The 17283-nt window shown below is 35.2% G+C and overlaps 1 protein-coding gene across 1 annotated transcript in view; it reads left to right on the top strand.

The window, feature by feature from the left end:
• The window catches only part of RPS6KA6 (ribosomal protein S6 kinase A6), a 103895-nt gene that overhangs the window by 28068 nt on the left and 58544 nt on the right, over nucleotides 1-17283 (top strand). The window contains exon 3 of the mRNA XM_031944913.1: nucleotides 12261-12380. Within this exon, the coding sequence (XP_031800773.1) occupies nucleotides 12261-12380 (120 nt within the window). The remainder of the gene's footprint in view (nucleotides 1-12260; nucleotides 12381-17283) is intronic.

Here is a 17283-nt window from a genome sequence, read left to right as displayed (position 1 = left end):
CTTAGCTTAGGACAGATACTATGCTAGTACTAGTTTATGGAGTTTGAAATTTGTATATTCTAACCTCAAAGATCTTTATTTCTTAATTGAGTGTAGAAAATTTTCTTGTTCCTGAATAAGCTTGTCCTGAAGTTTGTAAATCTTCAGGGAGGGGACTGGGGAGAGGAGGTAACAAATTGACTATGATAGAGGAGCTAAATATAACCTCAGTGTATTCCTTGAAAGCAGTTTGGGTTACCGCTTGACCATTGTATTTCTTTGGTACCTAATGCCATAGTGCATATCAGAGCATGAAATTATATGGTTGTTTTAGGATGTATTTGGTATCTTGGTTTAAAAGAAATAAACTGAACTGAAAAAGAACAATGAAATATATTGAGTTTTATGAGTCAGTACCACACGTCATACCACAAATACTGCTTTCGGACACATACTTGGCTAACTTGACCAAATGAAATTTCTTGTAGTTTTAGTATGAATTATGTTCATTACTTTAAAAATTTACTGTTTTCAAATTTAGTAATACATTGTTTTCACATTAAGATAAATTGCATTAGGCCTTTATTTGCATTACTGCAAGTACACCAAAATATTCAGTTTATAAGCAGTTTTATTCTATATTATGAAAACAAGTGTGTATATTATAACATAAAATAGTTATTGAAAGATTAATAATTGTAAGTTCTGGTTTCTTCCTACTTTTATTTTAGTCAAACTGTCTCTATCCAATATTCCATGGCATCATTATTAGACATTTGATCAAAAAATGGTCTCTTGCTTATTTCATGCAACATCCTGAATGTTTCTGTATAGTCAGTCTTATTGCCAAAAATGAAGGACTAAATATCATAGTAGATGGACTCATAATTTCATTTTTTTTCTGAAGTGAATTGGGATCAAAAATATTAGGCACATTTAACTTACTAAAAATTATAGGACTATCCATTGATATATGAAATTGAATACAATAGGACATTGGACTAGGCGTCACTTTCTGCCTGGGCCATTATCTATGTGTGTAACATTGGACAATTAAAGGCACTAAGTTTTTACTAAGGACATTGGGGCTGGGAGTACAGATAGAAAATCCCTACTCTCAAGGTGGCTATACTCTAAATAGCAAGACAGAGAAGTATCTAAGTGCATGCAGAATAAATAGAAAGAACATATAAGATACTTTGGGAGGGAAGGAACTTATTATTGTTGAGGAATCAGGAAAGGCTTTATATAGTGGTCCTTGAACTGCAACTTGAAGGAAAATAGGGAGAAGGAGTGATGCATTCCAGGCTTGAACAATAGACAGTGCAAACATATAGAGCTGGCCTATCATGTCCCAAGAACAGACAGAAGGCTGGTTGGACTATATCGCAGAATGGAAGTAATATCTAAATTATTTCTAAGATATTCAAAGATATTCCTAAGAATCTGAAAAATCTGTAACACCATATCTTTGGGTAACATCTACCAACCAAATTAGGTTGGCAAAATGACTGGGAGCCAGGTTGTGAAGGACTTTTTGGTAAATGGAAGAGTTTATGTTTTATTTTAGAGGTAGTAGGGAGTCACTAAAGTTGATTGAGTAGAATAAGTAACATAGTCAGATCTACACTTACGAAAAATCACGATGGCATCTGAGTGGAGGATGGACTGGTGATGGAAGACTAGAGATGGAGAGAACACTTAAGAGGCTGTTCCAAGTCATTTGCCTCTTATGAGATTTAGTGTCTGCATATGTACAGTGATAGTTGAGTAGCAGAAAGCCCCATCCTTCCCTGCCTCCTCAAAAAAAAAAGACAAATTCCTCTCACTGCCTAAAAAGTTCACTGGATTGAATCCTGAGGGGGGAAATCCAGAAAAAGTCATAGTGAATAACTTTTTCCAGTCAAGAGCTGCATGAGGAGATAAAGAAGTCTGCAGACACTAGAGAGAGGGTCAGGCCAAGGGCTCATTGTCCCAACAGCATGCTAGAGGCAAAGGAGAGAGGCTATGGACCAGAGCCAGAGCCAGAGAAGGCCTCAGAGCCATACTGTGCACTGGAATTGGGACACATGTCAGTGAACAGATCTGTCACCCACTACCCGGTTTTAGGTCTTAGTTCCAAGGCAGATTGAGAAGAGGACACACCTGCAGTGATGTTGCACTGATGCAGTGGTAAGAAGGCCTTGGGGAGAGAGTCCAGAGGTCAGCAGTTTAGCTGTCATGAGCAGAATGGGGGTCTCAGTATCAGCATCTAGTTTGGTCTGCAGAGAGCTTACGGTTCTGTCTCTCTGAACCAGCAGAGCTTCCCAGGTAGCTGATAGAGGTTGAGTTTTAGTAGCATTCTACTATTGCTCAGACCACAGAGGAGGCAAGCAAAGTCTGTTCTGGATCAGAAAATATAGAAAGCTTGCAGGGTCTGTGTGAATGATGAGGTCCTGAAAAGTTGATTCTCACATTTTTGCATACTGAATAATATTTTCTAGGTAGCTGCTAGATTAATTAGATGTCTTCATCTAGAAATTCAGTTGGAATTATCAGTTTCAGGCATATAGCTAACTTCCACCAAGTTTTCTTGGGTCAGAACTTTTTGGGAGGTGGTGTGGAGCTGGCAGTGTTGGAGAAAGTTGTCTTGTGATAGTGATGCAGGTAGTTTTATTACCTTTGAGATGCCATCATGTAGAAAGTGAATATAGTATCTGTTACCCTGAGATACCCTAAGAACCTGAAAAATCTCTAACACCCTATCTTTGGGTAACATCTACCAAATCCATTAAATGTGGAAGTTTTCAGCATATTATATGGATATATGCCTGCAAAGCACAGTCTAGCAGACTTGACCCTGCTGAAATGACTCTGGGTACAGTCCCAACAAACAGACTAGTTTTTGAGGACCAGCTTAGCTAAGTACAGAGAAGCTCTTACCAGTAGGCTGACTGCTTGGTGATGAATTTTTGATGGCGACCCATGAGCGAAAAATACAAAATGGCCCTGTTTTCTGTTTAGCCCCCTTCCATTTCTGTAATACCAGGTGCAGGTCAGTAGAATAGGAGTAATGTGTCTTAAGAATCATACTATTTTAAACTATATATAAAGATTTATTGAGCTCTTAGTACTCTAAATATGAGCTACTTATCCAGTGACTGAATAGATATATTAGTGGAGAAACAAAATCATATCAGTATTGCCATTCTCTCTGAAATCCAAAGACTAGATAAAGGAAGTTAGAACTAAATAGAACAGTTGTTCAGAGGGCCTCTTTAGAGAGGGAAATAAAAGTTAATGGAGTTGGTTTTATCTTGTCCAAAGGCATTAAGAAACTTGGTTGTATTGCAGTGCTCTTGGTTGCATTTTTGCAAATGCTTATCATGAAAGAGATTGGAACTTTTGTGCCAGCGTACATTACAGAGAATAAAGAAGTTAGGGAAATTCTACACAGGACTTGGGAAGATCCTCTAAATTAAATCAACATGTACTTTAACGCTTGGTGATTTCAGTGCAAAGGTGGGCTTAGAGAAAAATGGCAAAAATGTGTTAGAAAACATGGGTCAGGAGAAAGTAATGAGAGACACAAAAGATGGCTAGAATATCCAGATGCTTCCTGCCTATGCATGAGTACTTTTCTTCAAGAGGAGACTGCAGGTGTTCGATATGGTGAACACCAAATAGATCCCAAATGAAAGTGTATATATCTAACATATCTAACAAAATAACTGATTACTGATGTGGAAATAAATAGGAGGAAAGTAGGTTAGAGTGCATTTGGGAAATTGTGTTCTTAATGACTCCAAGCTTCTCCTTGAAAGGGAAGTTCATCTTTTTAACATTAATAATCTTCTAGTGATATTTTTTGGCTGAAAGTCATAGACTATTATAAGTCTTCAAAGAATTAAGACTGAATCACCTAAAGGGCAATGGAAAAGCACACAGTGGTTGTGAGGAGGCTGTGCCCTGTTAGGAGAAGAACATGAGAGATGATTTATGTTTGGAAAAGGTTGTGAGCCAGTCACATAGCCAGAACAAGAGATCATGGAAAACCCATATGTTTCATTGGTATCCATGTCCTATTATGTGATATATAGGAAAGTCCTAAGCTTATTGACCCTTTCTTCCCCACCCCCAATCAATACTATACATGTATAAACCAAACAACATGGGATGTAAATTCATAAAAGAAAAGTAAATTAAATTACAGAAACTTTAATGCTCTCTAAGAATTGGAATCTAGCGGAAAGATAAAAAAGAATTTTATATATATATATATATATATATATATATATATATATATATGTACATATTATATATCTTTGTATATGTATATACATGCACACACATACATACAAACAAACTGACCTACCAAAACATACCCATATTTAGAGAACATAAAATAAAGAGAATTTAACTCGTTTTTGTATTTTCTTAAACATTTTCCATTTCCGTTTTAATCTCATTCGGGATGTTCTTTGGATGTTTTATGGCTCTAAGCTTGGCACCTCTGATGAGATGATTACTTATAAAGAAAGGATTCCTCTCTACCCTAAATAATATCCCCATCCCATAGACTTTTTGAATATTATTATGAAAGACTTCAACAGCCATATTGCAGTTTTGCCACTTAGTTAACTGATATTTTGGCAGCTTTTTAGTTGGAAATAATTTTTTGAATATTTTCATTTATATATATATGTACACACACACACACACACACACACACATATATATATATATATACACATACACACACATACTTATGGAGATTGAGGTACAAAGCCCCTTTTAAAATGTGTCCTTTTTCTGTTATTTGCATTTTGGACCATAAATTTCTTGAGAGCAGACACTGTTTTTCATTTCAGGTTCTTGGCAGAATGCTTTGCACATATTAGCTGCTTAATAAAGGTCGTCAAGTTCATCTAACCTATCCCTTATTTATAAATGTGAAAAAGAACTTCCTTGGAATATTTTCATTTATTGATACTATACCACTTTTGGGTTTGGGTGCATTATTATGTCAATAGGATGAAATGGTAAAAATGGCAATTTTTCTGTAGGTTATTTTTTAAAACAACTGTCATGTTAGAAATGAATTCTGTGAAATTTAGAATTTAAAAAATTTCTTCTAGTGAGAAACTTGTATCGTAATGCAGTATGGTACACTGAAAAGAGAACTGGACTTCGAACACTTTCTAGATTCAAATATACAATTACTATTCCTCACATATGGGGCTGTAAGCAATTAACTGCATTAAAATTTCTGGTTTTCAACTTCTCTGAAGTGAGGGGTTTTGACTAAATGACTAGAGATCTCCCTTTATCCTTAGAGAACCTGTTATTCTGTTGTGAATCACAGGTTAAGAGACAACATTTTCTAGTCCTAAATGGGCATTTATTTTTATGTCTCTAAGTTATATTATCTCCATTATTATGCTTCAAGTCTTTTTAGTGCCTGTATACTGTGTATGTACATGTATATATAAATCATGGTAGCTAATTTAAGAGAAAACTTACCTTGAACTCAAGGACATGTTACTGATTGATTTTAGCTTTATGAATTCCGAATTTTGTTAGTATGTCTAATATACCTATTCCCTTTTTTGTCCGCTATTAACAAAGAACTTGTTTTAAAATAAAAATTTGTGGATTTTTTTATATTACCCAATTTTTCTCCAATATCCTCCCTCTTTCTCCTCTAGAAAATTATTCCATATAACAAAGAATATTTATTTTAAAGAAAAAGAAGAGAAAAAATTTGCAAAACTGATCAGTAATTTGAAAAGGTATGAAAATATATGCATTGTTTCAAACCAGTAGGCTTCCCATCTTTACAAAGGAAGTTCATGGGAATTTATTCTCATGTCTATTTGGGGCCACACTTACTGTTTGTATTTTTGCAACATATACTTTTGATTTATGTGTGTGTGTTTTCTATTTACATTGTTTTAATTGTTATGAATGCTATTTTCTTGGCTCTGGCTACTTCACTATACATTTAGTCATGTAAACCATTCTATGTTTCTCTGTATTTATAATATTCATAATTTTTATGACAGTAATAGTCTTATATTCTCATACCACAGTTTGTATAGCCATTCCCCAATTGATGAGAATCTACTTTGTTTCCAATTCTTTGCTATCACAAAAAGTGATGTTATAAATTTTTTGGTGTATATTTTCTTCATAACAATGATCGTTTTAGGGTAAAAGCTTACTAATGAAATTTGAACCAAAGTATATGGACAGCTTATTCACTTTATTTGCATAATTTCATTTTGCTTTCCAAACTTGTATGGATTCACAGCCTTACCAGCAATGGATTAATGTGTCTGTCTTGCCACAACTCTACTAACATTGACTCTTTCCATCTTTTTATCAACCTTACTTGTTTATGTGTAAGGTGACACCTTAGAATTTTTTTTATTTGCATTTCTCTTATTAGTAATTTGGAGCATTCTTTCATATGGTTATTAATAATGTGAAATTTTTTTGAGACCCATTTGCTCATATCCTTTGATTATTTATTAGAGAATGGCTTTTGGTTTTATATGTACATACACACACACACACACGCACACACACACAGATATCTTGGATACCAAGTCCTTAACAGAAATTTGATAGAAAGATTTTCTTCTTTTGCATTTGATTGCTTCCCTTCTTATCTTAGGCACATTAATTTTTCCCCCAATAGTATTTTGTTTTTCCAAACAAATGTACAGATAGTTTTCAACATTCTTTTCTGTTTTTGTGTTCCAATTTTTCTCTCCCTCCCTTCCCCAGTTGCCCCCTTCCCAAGACAGCAAGTAATCTGATATAGGATAGAGATGGACAATCTTTTTAAACATATTTCTATATTTGTCGTGTTGTATAAGAAAAATCAGACCAGAAAGGAAAAAAAACACAAGAAAATAAAAAGAAACAAACAGAAAAAGGTGAAAATATTATGCTTCGATCCACATTGAGTCTCCATAGTTCTCTCTCTGGGTATAAATGGCATTTTCTATCCCAAAGTCATTAGAATTGTCTTGTATCACTGTATTGATGAAAAGAGCTAAGTCACAAAATCTTGCTGTTATTGTGCATAATGTTCTCCCGGTTCAGTGCACTAAATTTGTAAGAACTTATTTTTAAATTTTAAATTCAGAAAACATTTATTAAATATATCCTGTGTACAGAGTACTGTGCTAGACATTTGGTGGGGAACACTATTTACCCTGAGGGAACTTATATTCTACTGAAGGAAAGCAACACATACACAAATAGGTGACAAAAACGATATACAAAGTAATTTTGTTGTCAGGGAAAGGTACTCACTTAACAGTTGGGGGAAATAAGGGATGTTTATTCCTTTTGAGTAGGAAGCCTTTGAGCATAGTCTTGATTATAAAAGATGGAGACAAAATGAGGAGAGAGAAAATTCTAGGCATGGGAGACAGCCTGGGCATAGACAGAGAAGTGTAAATTCCATTTACAGGGAACAAGTAGACCAATTTGGTAGAAAAATAAAGTGTACGAGGAGGAGTGATGTGAAGTTAGCTTGGAAAGAGGTTTGTATAATGTTGTGCAAAGCTTTGAATATCAGTCTAAGTTGGAAAAAGATGTACAAAAATTCACCGAAAACAAGAACTGCTTAAAAAGTAGAATTGGCCAAATGAAAGACGAGGTGGAAAAGCTCACTGAAGAAAATAATTACTTAAAAATTAAAAGTGGAAGAGAATTATATGGTTCTGCACACATATATTATATCTAGGACAGGGGTCCTCAAACTTTTTAAATAGAGGGCCAGTTCACTGTCCCTCAGACTGTTGGAGGGCCGGACTATAGTAAAAACAAAAAGTTTGTTTTGTGGGCCTTTAGAAACTTCATAGCCCTGGAGAGGGGGATAATCATCCCTCAGCTGCCGCATCTGGCCTGCAGGCCATAGTTTGAGGACCCCTGAATATACTGTAACATATTTAACATGTATAAGACTGCCTGCCATCTAGGGGAGGGGGTGGAGGGAGGAACAGAAGTGAGTGCAAAGGATAATGTTGTAAAAAAATTACCCATGCATATGTTCTGTCAATAAAAAGTTATTTAAAAAAGAAAATTTGAACTTAAAAAACCCTTAATAAAAACTATAATCACAGTTATCAATACATCAAAAAAAATTAGAGTTGGGCAAGTGGAAGCTAATGACTCCATGAAACATCAAGAACAAATAAAATCAAAAGGATGAAAAAATAGAAGAAAAGCTGAAATATCTCATTGGAAAAATAGCTGACATGGAAAATAGATCATAAAGGGATAATTTAAGAATTATTGAACTTTTTAAAAACAAGACTAAATATAATCTTTGAAGAAATTAAGAAAAATTGATATTCTAGAATCTGGGAGTAAAATAGAAATCAAAAGAATCTTACCAATCACTTCCTGAAAGAGATCCCCCAATGACAACTCTTAGGAATATTACAGTCAAATTCTAAAGCTCCTGGGTCAGGAAGAAAATATTTCAAGGAGCCCGAAAGAAACAATTCAAGTATAGTAGAGCCATAGTCAGGATAATACAAGGTTTAGCATCTTCTACATTAAAGGACCATAGAGCTTGGAATATGATATTCTAGAGAGCAAAGGAACTAGAATTACAAACAATCAAAGCTTCAGGGGGAAAATGGGTATTGTGACAAAGGATTTTCAGACATTTTCTATGAAAAGACCAGAGCTGAATAAAAAATTTGACTTTCAAATAGAAGATTCAAGAGGAGCATAAAAAAGATAAAGAAAAAAATGCAGTCATAAAGGACTCTGTAATGTTTACATTCCTACCTGGGAAGATGATACTTGTAAGAGTTTTATCATTATTAAGGCACTTAGGAGTGTACATAGACAGAGGACATAACTCAGATTACTATGATTTGATAGTATATATAAAAACAAAAGTAAGGGACTAGAAAGAGGAATGCACTGGGAGAAAGGGGAAGGGAGATGTAGAATGGAATACATTATCTCACATGAAAGAGGTGTGAAAGTGCCTTTACATTAGAGGGGAAAGTGAGGGAAGTGGGGGGGGGGTTGCTTCAATATTACTTTCATTGGAATTGGCTTAAAGAGGGAATTATATATACATTCAATAGGATATAGATATCTATCTTACCCTACAGTAAAGTAGGAGGGGAAAGGGATAAGAGAAAGGGGGAAATAAAAGGGAGGACAGATTTGGAGAGAAAGTATAGACAAAACACTTTTGAAGATGGACAGGGTGAAAGGAGAAAGAATAGGATTAATGAGGGGAGAATAGAATGGAAAGAAATAAACAGTAATTATAACAGTGGGAGGAAAATTACAGCAAGTTTCTCTGATAAAGAACTCATTTCTTAAACATAAGATATTTGAGTCTTTTTTTTTTTTAACATGTAAGTCATTCCCCAATTTATAAATGATCAAAAGATATAAACAGGTAGTTTTCAGAAAAAGTAACTAAACCTATCTGCAATCTTATTTTTTAAAAATGCTCCAAATTACTGTTGATTAAAGAAATGTAAATTAAAATACCTCTGAGGTACCATCCTACACATATCAGATTGGCTCATATGACAGAAAAGGAAAATGACAAATGTTGGAAGGGATGTGGGAAAATTAAGACACTAATGCACTGTTGGGGAAGTTGTAAAGTGATCCAACTATTTTGGAGGGTAATTTGGAACTATGCCCAAAAGGCTATAAAACACTGCATACCTTTTGACCCAGAAATAACACTGCTGGGTCTGTATCCCCCAAAGGAAAAAAAAGGGAGGGGAACCTCTTTATGTGGTGGCAAAGAATTATAAATTGAGGGGATGCCTATCGACTGAGGAATGGCTGAATAAGTTCATAGTATATGAATGTAATAGAATATTTTTTGGTAAAGAAATGATAAGCAGAATGCCCTCAGAAAAACCTGGAAAGACTTATGTGAGTGGTTACAAAATGAAATGAGCAGAACCAAGAGAACATTGTATATATGAATGGCAATATTGTATGAGGATCTACTTAGCTATTCTAGCAGTGTTGTGATACAAGACAATTCTGAAGAACTTATGAAAAATGCTATCTACCTTCAGAGAAAGAACTGATCGGGTCTGAATGTAGATCAAAGCATTTTTTTTATTCTATTTTTCTTGGGGTGTTTTTTGAGGAATCTGTTTTCTTTCATAACATGGGTAATATGGAAATAATGTTTTGCATGCCTGCACATGTATAACATATCGAATTTCTTGCATTTTCTTTGAGGGGGTAGGGAGGGAAAGAATTTAGAACTCAAAATTTTAAAAAATGAATGTTAAAATTGTTTTTATATGTAATTGGGAAAAAATAATATATAAAAAAGACTGAAGTTCCTCATCTGGATGATGGGAAGGACAGTCTATTTTCCATATATAGAATTTCTTTCTAGAAACTGGGTATGTAAACTCTTTGCCTTTTTACTTTCTGTCTATTTATAATAATAGGATCATGGATTTATATTAAGTAACTAGACCATAGCCCTACAGATAGTAAATTTTAGGGCCAGTTAATCTAAACTTTTCCAGACACGTTTTAGGAAGTCCTAGAAGAGTTGGTTGGGCTTCAAAGTTCAAGCTGTGATATTTTACTCTGCGCTCTATTTTTACATGGAAAATCTCTGACCAAATTCTTATTGGTCCTTATAATATTGTATGAACCAAATAACTTTCTTTAACCAAATTTAGTATATAAGAACAGAGAATCAGAATATTGTAGTGTTGAATATGGAAGGGACAGTTAAAATTCTTTTCAGTATCTTTTTATGTATTTCTCTATACCATGCATTCTATAGTTCAGTTATAGTAGCCTGTTATTTTTCATATACAATATTCCTTGGAGAGCCATCTGCTATACCTTGACCCAGCTAAAAGGAACTGGAATATTTATCTACTCAATTTCATGAGAGATAAAGGTCTTAACTTGGAACTAGATGGTCATATACAGATTTTTGTTCCTCATGTCTGTGGTGTCAAACTTAAATAAAGGAGGGCAGTACTGAATTTTGTGAAACACATTTTTACTTAGAAAATCACATATTAACAGTATCTATATCCTGTTGTATTATTTATTTTGTTCAATATTTCCCAATTATCGTAACGTGTTTGGGCCACGTTGGGGAGTGGCGTGGGCCACAGGCAACAAGTTTGACATCTCTCCTCTATTCCATTGTTTTTCCTTCTCTCACCAGTTGAGTCGATTGTTTTAGGTTTATGTTTTGTTTTGTTTAAGTTTGAGGTTTACGATATGCATCAGTTCTCCTAATATGCAGCTATTTCCATTCTCTAAGTATAGTTACAGGCTCACTTCCTTTTAGTATTTTAGATAGTTTTCGACATTCATTTTTGTAAGATTTTTGAGTTCCAATTTTTTTCCCTCCTATCTTTCCCAGAGAGCAAGCAATCCAATACGGGCTAGATATGTACAATCATATTAAACATATTTCCATATTAGTTATGTTGTGAAAGAAGAATCAGAACAAAAGGAAAAAACCACAGAAAAGAAAAAAAACAAATTTAAAAAATGAAAATAATATGCTTCAATCTGCATTCAGTCTCCATAGTGGATAGGATTTTCCATCATAAGTCTTTTGGAATTGTCTTGGATTACTATGCTGCTAAGAAAAACTAAGTCTGGCATAGTTGATCATCACATAATGTTGTTACTGTGTATACAATATTTTCCTGGTTTTGCTCACTTCACTCAGCATCAGTTCATGTAAGTCTTCCCAAGCTTTTTTGAAATCTTCCTGTGCATCATTTCTTATAGAACAGTAGTATTCCATTACATTCATACACCACAACTTATTCAGCTATTCCCCAACTAATGGGTATGCCCTCAATTTCCAATTCTTTGCCACTTCAAAAAGAGTACAGGCTCATTTCTAACCTAGTCAACATCACACTTCTTATAAACTCTATGGGAAGACTCAATTGCTGCTTCTGTATGCCATATCAATAAAAAGACATACTGAAACATGAATCCATGCTGCACTTGCGTGAGACCATTCAGTAGGAAAAGATGTGAGGCATGAAGGAGGGAGTCTAGGGGGACAACATAGATCGGGATCATATCTGTACATCGGGCAATTATGTTTGGCTCCTGAATCTTGTTATATTTTGATTCCTATGATCTCATGGAAATTTGGACAAATTAGTAATAGGACAGAAATGAACTTGATATTTGTGTGGAGGATGGGGCGTAATCTTTCTCATCATGTAGGAAACTAATTAGAGTATTCTAATTGAAGTTGTCTTTTAAATTTCCTTTAGCAGGATGAAGAAAATATTAAAGAAATTCCTATTACCCATCATGTAAAAGAAGGATGTGAGAAGGCAGATCCTGCTCAGTTTGAGTTACTCAAAGTTCTTGGTCAGGGATCATTTGGAAAGGTAAGGACATCATTGTGTCGTTCATTTGTACTTTAGACATTTAAGCAAAGTCTATATATTTATGCAGAGAATACAGAGGAACAGCCTACTTCCAAGTTTCATAAAAGACACACCTATAAGGACAACACTGTAATTTTTCCTCTTCTTTCTTTTCTTATATCTTCACTTACTTTTTATACTTATTTGTATTAATCTATGTATGATCTCTTACCATCTTTGCTAATTTCTCTTTCTAACATACAAAACATTCTGTGTGCTTCTGGTTTAGGTCATTTAATTTTTTAATGGTCCTTTGTGTCTCTCCCTATACTTATTAACGTGCATTCTTTGTTCTGTTTCTTTTGTTCCCTTAATTATATCACAGAAGTTAACCCACAAATAATTTGTTGATTTTTCCCATTCCACAAATAAATATCAAATTCCACTCTGAGCCAATCACACCACTAGGGGATACAGAGACAAATATTTAAAAAACTTTGCCTTCAAGTGTCTGTGTTCTATACGGAGAAAACCTTTTGAATATGAATAAGAAAATGCCATATATACAGAAATCAGTTTTATTTGGTTTGGGGGCACAATGGAAATAGGGTGGAAGAGATCTGAATAGGTGTCCTCTAGGTGGCAGCAATTCCCCCGAGCCCTGGAGGAAGCTATGATTTTGTCAAGTTAGAGCTAAGATAGACCGTTTAGACTTGAGGACAGCCTGTACAAAGTCACAGAGGTGGGAGATGGAATATGACATATGAAAAATAGCAGTCAGGCCAGTTTGTCTAGATTGTATGGCCTGGAAATATAGGCTGGAGCCAGATTGTGAAAGGCAGAAATGATTCACATATTATTTGCTAATCAGAATGTATGAAGAACACTGTCAAAGGTGCTAGGTAATAAACTAAATGAATTTTGCATTCAAAGAGTTCAGACTTGAAAGGGAACAGGTGTGTGTGTGTGTGTGTGTGTGTGTGTGTGTATGTGTATTATATATATACATTATATATATAATATATATATGTTATATATGAAAAATTATTCCACTTTGTCATTTAAAGGTTTGTTTAGTGCACAATTACTTGTGTGCTATATAAAGACAACTTTATAGACTTGAGTTCTTATTTCAGGAAGTATACTTTTAAAGACCTGAAAATGCCAGTCTTAAGAAACAACCTTCAGACCTGTCTATTAAGATGCCAAACTAGACAATTTCTCTGGTCTTTCTTCACTCTCAGAAATTCTCCCAAAAGAGGATCCATACTCCAGAGCAAGAACAATTAGTGCTGAATTGATAGACTAGCAAACAAAAATCCTAGTAAGGCTTTTGAGTTAAAACTGGAGAACGCTGATCCTTCGGGTACTCTCTGTGTACCCCTCTCCCACCAGCTTCCATGCTCCATCAGAGAAGTATACCAACCCACAAGTTTGTACTTGGGGGTACAACAGAGGTGCCCTGTTGCATAGACTTTGGAGGCATATCCCACCTTTTACTTGTCCACTATCTAATTGTAACAAGCAATAAATAGTGATTCAGCCCAGTCACATGAGGCCATAAAAGGGGGAAGAATCAGCTTCCCTTCTGCCTGAAATGATACTTTGCCCAGGGTATCCAAGTGCTATAGGGACCTGCTCACAATATCCACTCTGGCCTTCTCTAACCCTGAAAAAAATATCTGATTTAGCCCAACTAGAGTCGAAACTAGAGCAGGGGGGCGGCAAGTAGGAGTGCTTACACTGAACTTGAATGAAAGATGACTGAAATTCAGCTAGGATCAATCCTGTCCTTCCTTGTACAGGAAATAAAAAGTGAATCTCCTAACAAGGGAGGAAACAAATAATTTCACAACCTGTTCCCCCAAAATTATACTGACCATCAAAGGGGGAGACTCAAAAAGTCAGTGACAGAGAAATATAAAGGAAAAAAAAGGCTGGAAAATCATATTTCAAGAGAAAGAAAATTCAATATTAAAAGTAAGATCCAAGCAGACAAGAAGTATGGAAGTTAAGTTGTTTTTCTGTACTTCTTTTTCAAAGAGGACTTGTGGTGTCTAGCCTTTCATGTGAATTGGATTTAAGTGAGGCAGAGTTGCACAAAGCCATCAACTTCACTCTTTCTTCCTGAGTCATCAAAGTCCAGTGACAGGACAAAAGTTGGGACTAGTGTTGATAGCCCGAGCTGCAGTGGAGGACCTTGGTGTCTTTTATGTCTGCCAAACTCTAAGAGCTCCATAATACTTGCTTCACTCAGAGCAATTGAAACAAATTTTTCTTATGCACTCATTTAGAGAGAGATGTTTTCACACCCAAGGTAGATATCCCCCTAACTCACTCACAGATTGAAGGCCTTTGGGTTACCCTCAGCTTGGTTTAACCTGTCTGTTGAGATCATTCTACTGGGATGTGGCCACTGGGCATGCTATAGCTGCTTGGAACCATAGGTGAGAGTTTTGTGAAGGTGGACACCAAAGATGGGTGAGCAGCCCTGAAAAGTTCCTAGTCCTCCCTAAACATTCCCCATACCCCAGTATTAAGTTAAACACTAAATCCTTTAAAAAATTAGTATGTTCTTAACAAATATTGCAAGTAAAAGGAAATTGAACTAATGTCTGATTAAGCACACAACCCTGTAGAATCCCAAGAGAGGATATAATAGCAACATGATATTCCAGAATGCCTTGTACCAAATTTCTCAGACAAGAGTATATTATCTAAGATGTACTGGGTGTTCCAAAAGTCTTAGTTTCCTTTTAGTGAAATGATGTCAAACCCAAATAGAAATTAATTCCTGCTGGTTATGTATTGATTTAGAAAACCACAAATTAACGTTCCTTGTGTTTTATTTTATTTTTGTTTATTTTGTTAAACTTTTCCCAATTACATTTTAATATGGTTCTGCAAATTTGACTCCTATATTCTAAAGTATCAAAAAACTCTAAATTGCTAAAATTTTGGAAATATCCTATGTGGACAGCTAGCATCCACACACTTTCAGTCTGTCTCTCTCTCTCTCTCTCTCTCTCTCTCTCTCTCTCACAAATACACACATATTTTCCTTTTCTGTCATATTAGTTTGACCTGTGTGAGGTAGTAGCTCAGAGTTGTTCATATCCTTTGACCATTTATCAATTGAGAAAGAGCTCTTATTTCTACAAATTTGACTCAGTTTTCTATGTGTTTGAGAAATTGATTCTAACAGAGAAACTCACTATACAATTTTATTTTCACAGTAATGATTATCAACTATGTATTTTCCTCCATCCTATTTTCTCTGTTTATCATACTCTATCCTTGTATATTGTCCATTTTCAAAAGTGTTTTGCTTTTGACTTTTACTTATCCAAACTGCCCTCCTTTCTGTCAGCTCCCCTCCTTTTCTTCCTACTTTCCTATATGGTGAGGTAGATTTCTACACCCAGCTGAGTATGTGTATTCTCTTTTTGTGCCCATTCCAGTGAGACTAAGGTTCATGTGTTCCCTTCTCTATTGTCAACAAAAGATAGTCATTAACACACTACAACAATAGAGACACAAAAATGGTAAATAAATACAATGATCTGTGAATAAGTAAAGAAATAAATCATCTCATTTCTAGAATTGTTATTTTTTTAATTTAAAAATTTTTTAAGCTTTTTATTTTTTAAAACATATGCACAGTCTTCAACATTCACCCTTGCAAAACCCAGTATTTCAAAATTTTTTCTCTCTCCCTTCCCCCGTCCCCTTCCCCCAGAAAGCAAGTGATCCAATATATGTCAAATATGTGCAAGGATTGTTATTTTTATAAGAGAAAGAACATGACTAATTTATAGGGTTAAAAAGTGCACAAGCGCAAAAAAAGAAAGCAGAATTTAGAGAAATGGAAGTGATGGTGAAGGGACAGAAAAGAAGCATTGTTAACTTAATTCCACCCTCCCTATCGGAGAAGGGAGTATTTTCTGGGATAGTGCTAAATAGGAGGGCATATACATGGGGAGAAAGATAGATGAAGTACAAAAGGGAATGTGCTATGCCCTTATAAAATCCTTGGGTGAAAAATAAAGGAAAGATAACATCTGTAGTTTTAGCAAGAAGAGAGACTGCAAGAGAATGAGCGAGGTAGTGGAGAAAGAGGAATGGAAATTGAGGAAACAGAGGCAGAGACTTCTAGTCTGTAAGGAACAAGGGATCCCACTGAAAAGTGCTCCCTTGGGGTAAAATGTTCTATCTTGTGGCCTTTGTTAGCTTTAATCTAGGAGGGGTTGGTACACAGAGAGCACTACTTGTGGGCATGCTGTGCTGCCTTGGACAGTGCCTTGCCTCAAGACAGGGAAAATTAAAAGCTTCTTAGGGTAAGCAATATTCAGAAGACAGGGAGTTGTGGACCCAGAGATGAAATCACATGGCAAATAGAAAGGAGACTGATCGTGGAGAAAGTAGGGTCGGAGGATTCAAATTAAATTACACCTTTTGTAACACATGGAAATTTCTGTTTCAGGGTATTGATTTTATTCCATGAATTGATGCTTCTAAGAGTGAATCATAAGAGAAAAAAGGGACAAAGGTCTACAGAGGCAATAACTTGGAAATTGGTTAGAAGAGAAAGCTCAGGAATAAAAATAAGAGGCTAGAACAGAATTTCCTATGCATCAGATGAATCAAAAAAGCAGAGAAGTAGATTAGATAAAGGTCACACAAATAATGAAATTTGGTCACCCTGTATTCAAAGTAACCAAAAACATAATTTCTATGGGAAGTTTTTGTTAAGAACTATTGGGAAAACTCAGTTCTCCCCCTACTCCGTTCCATTCTCCACTCAGCTCTTATTGATCTTCATAAAGGGCAAGTCTGACCATGTCACCACCCCTGTTCAATAAACTCCAGTGATTCTCTATTACTTGAATAAGTGCTGGGAATACAAAGAAAAATAAAAACAGTT

The sequence above is a fragment of the Sarcophilus harrisii genome, chromosome X, assembly GCF_902635505.1.
Source record: "Sarcophilus harrisii chromosome X, mSarHar1.11, whole genome shotgun sequence".
Lineage (NCBI taxonomy): Eukaryota > Metazoa > Chordata > Mammalia > Dasyuromorphia > Dasyuridae > Sarcophilus > Sarcophilus harrisii.
The sequence above is the reverse complement of the archived record's forward strand: the minus strand, read 5'-3'. Positions and strand labels throughout refer to the sequence as shown.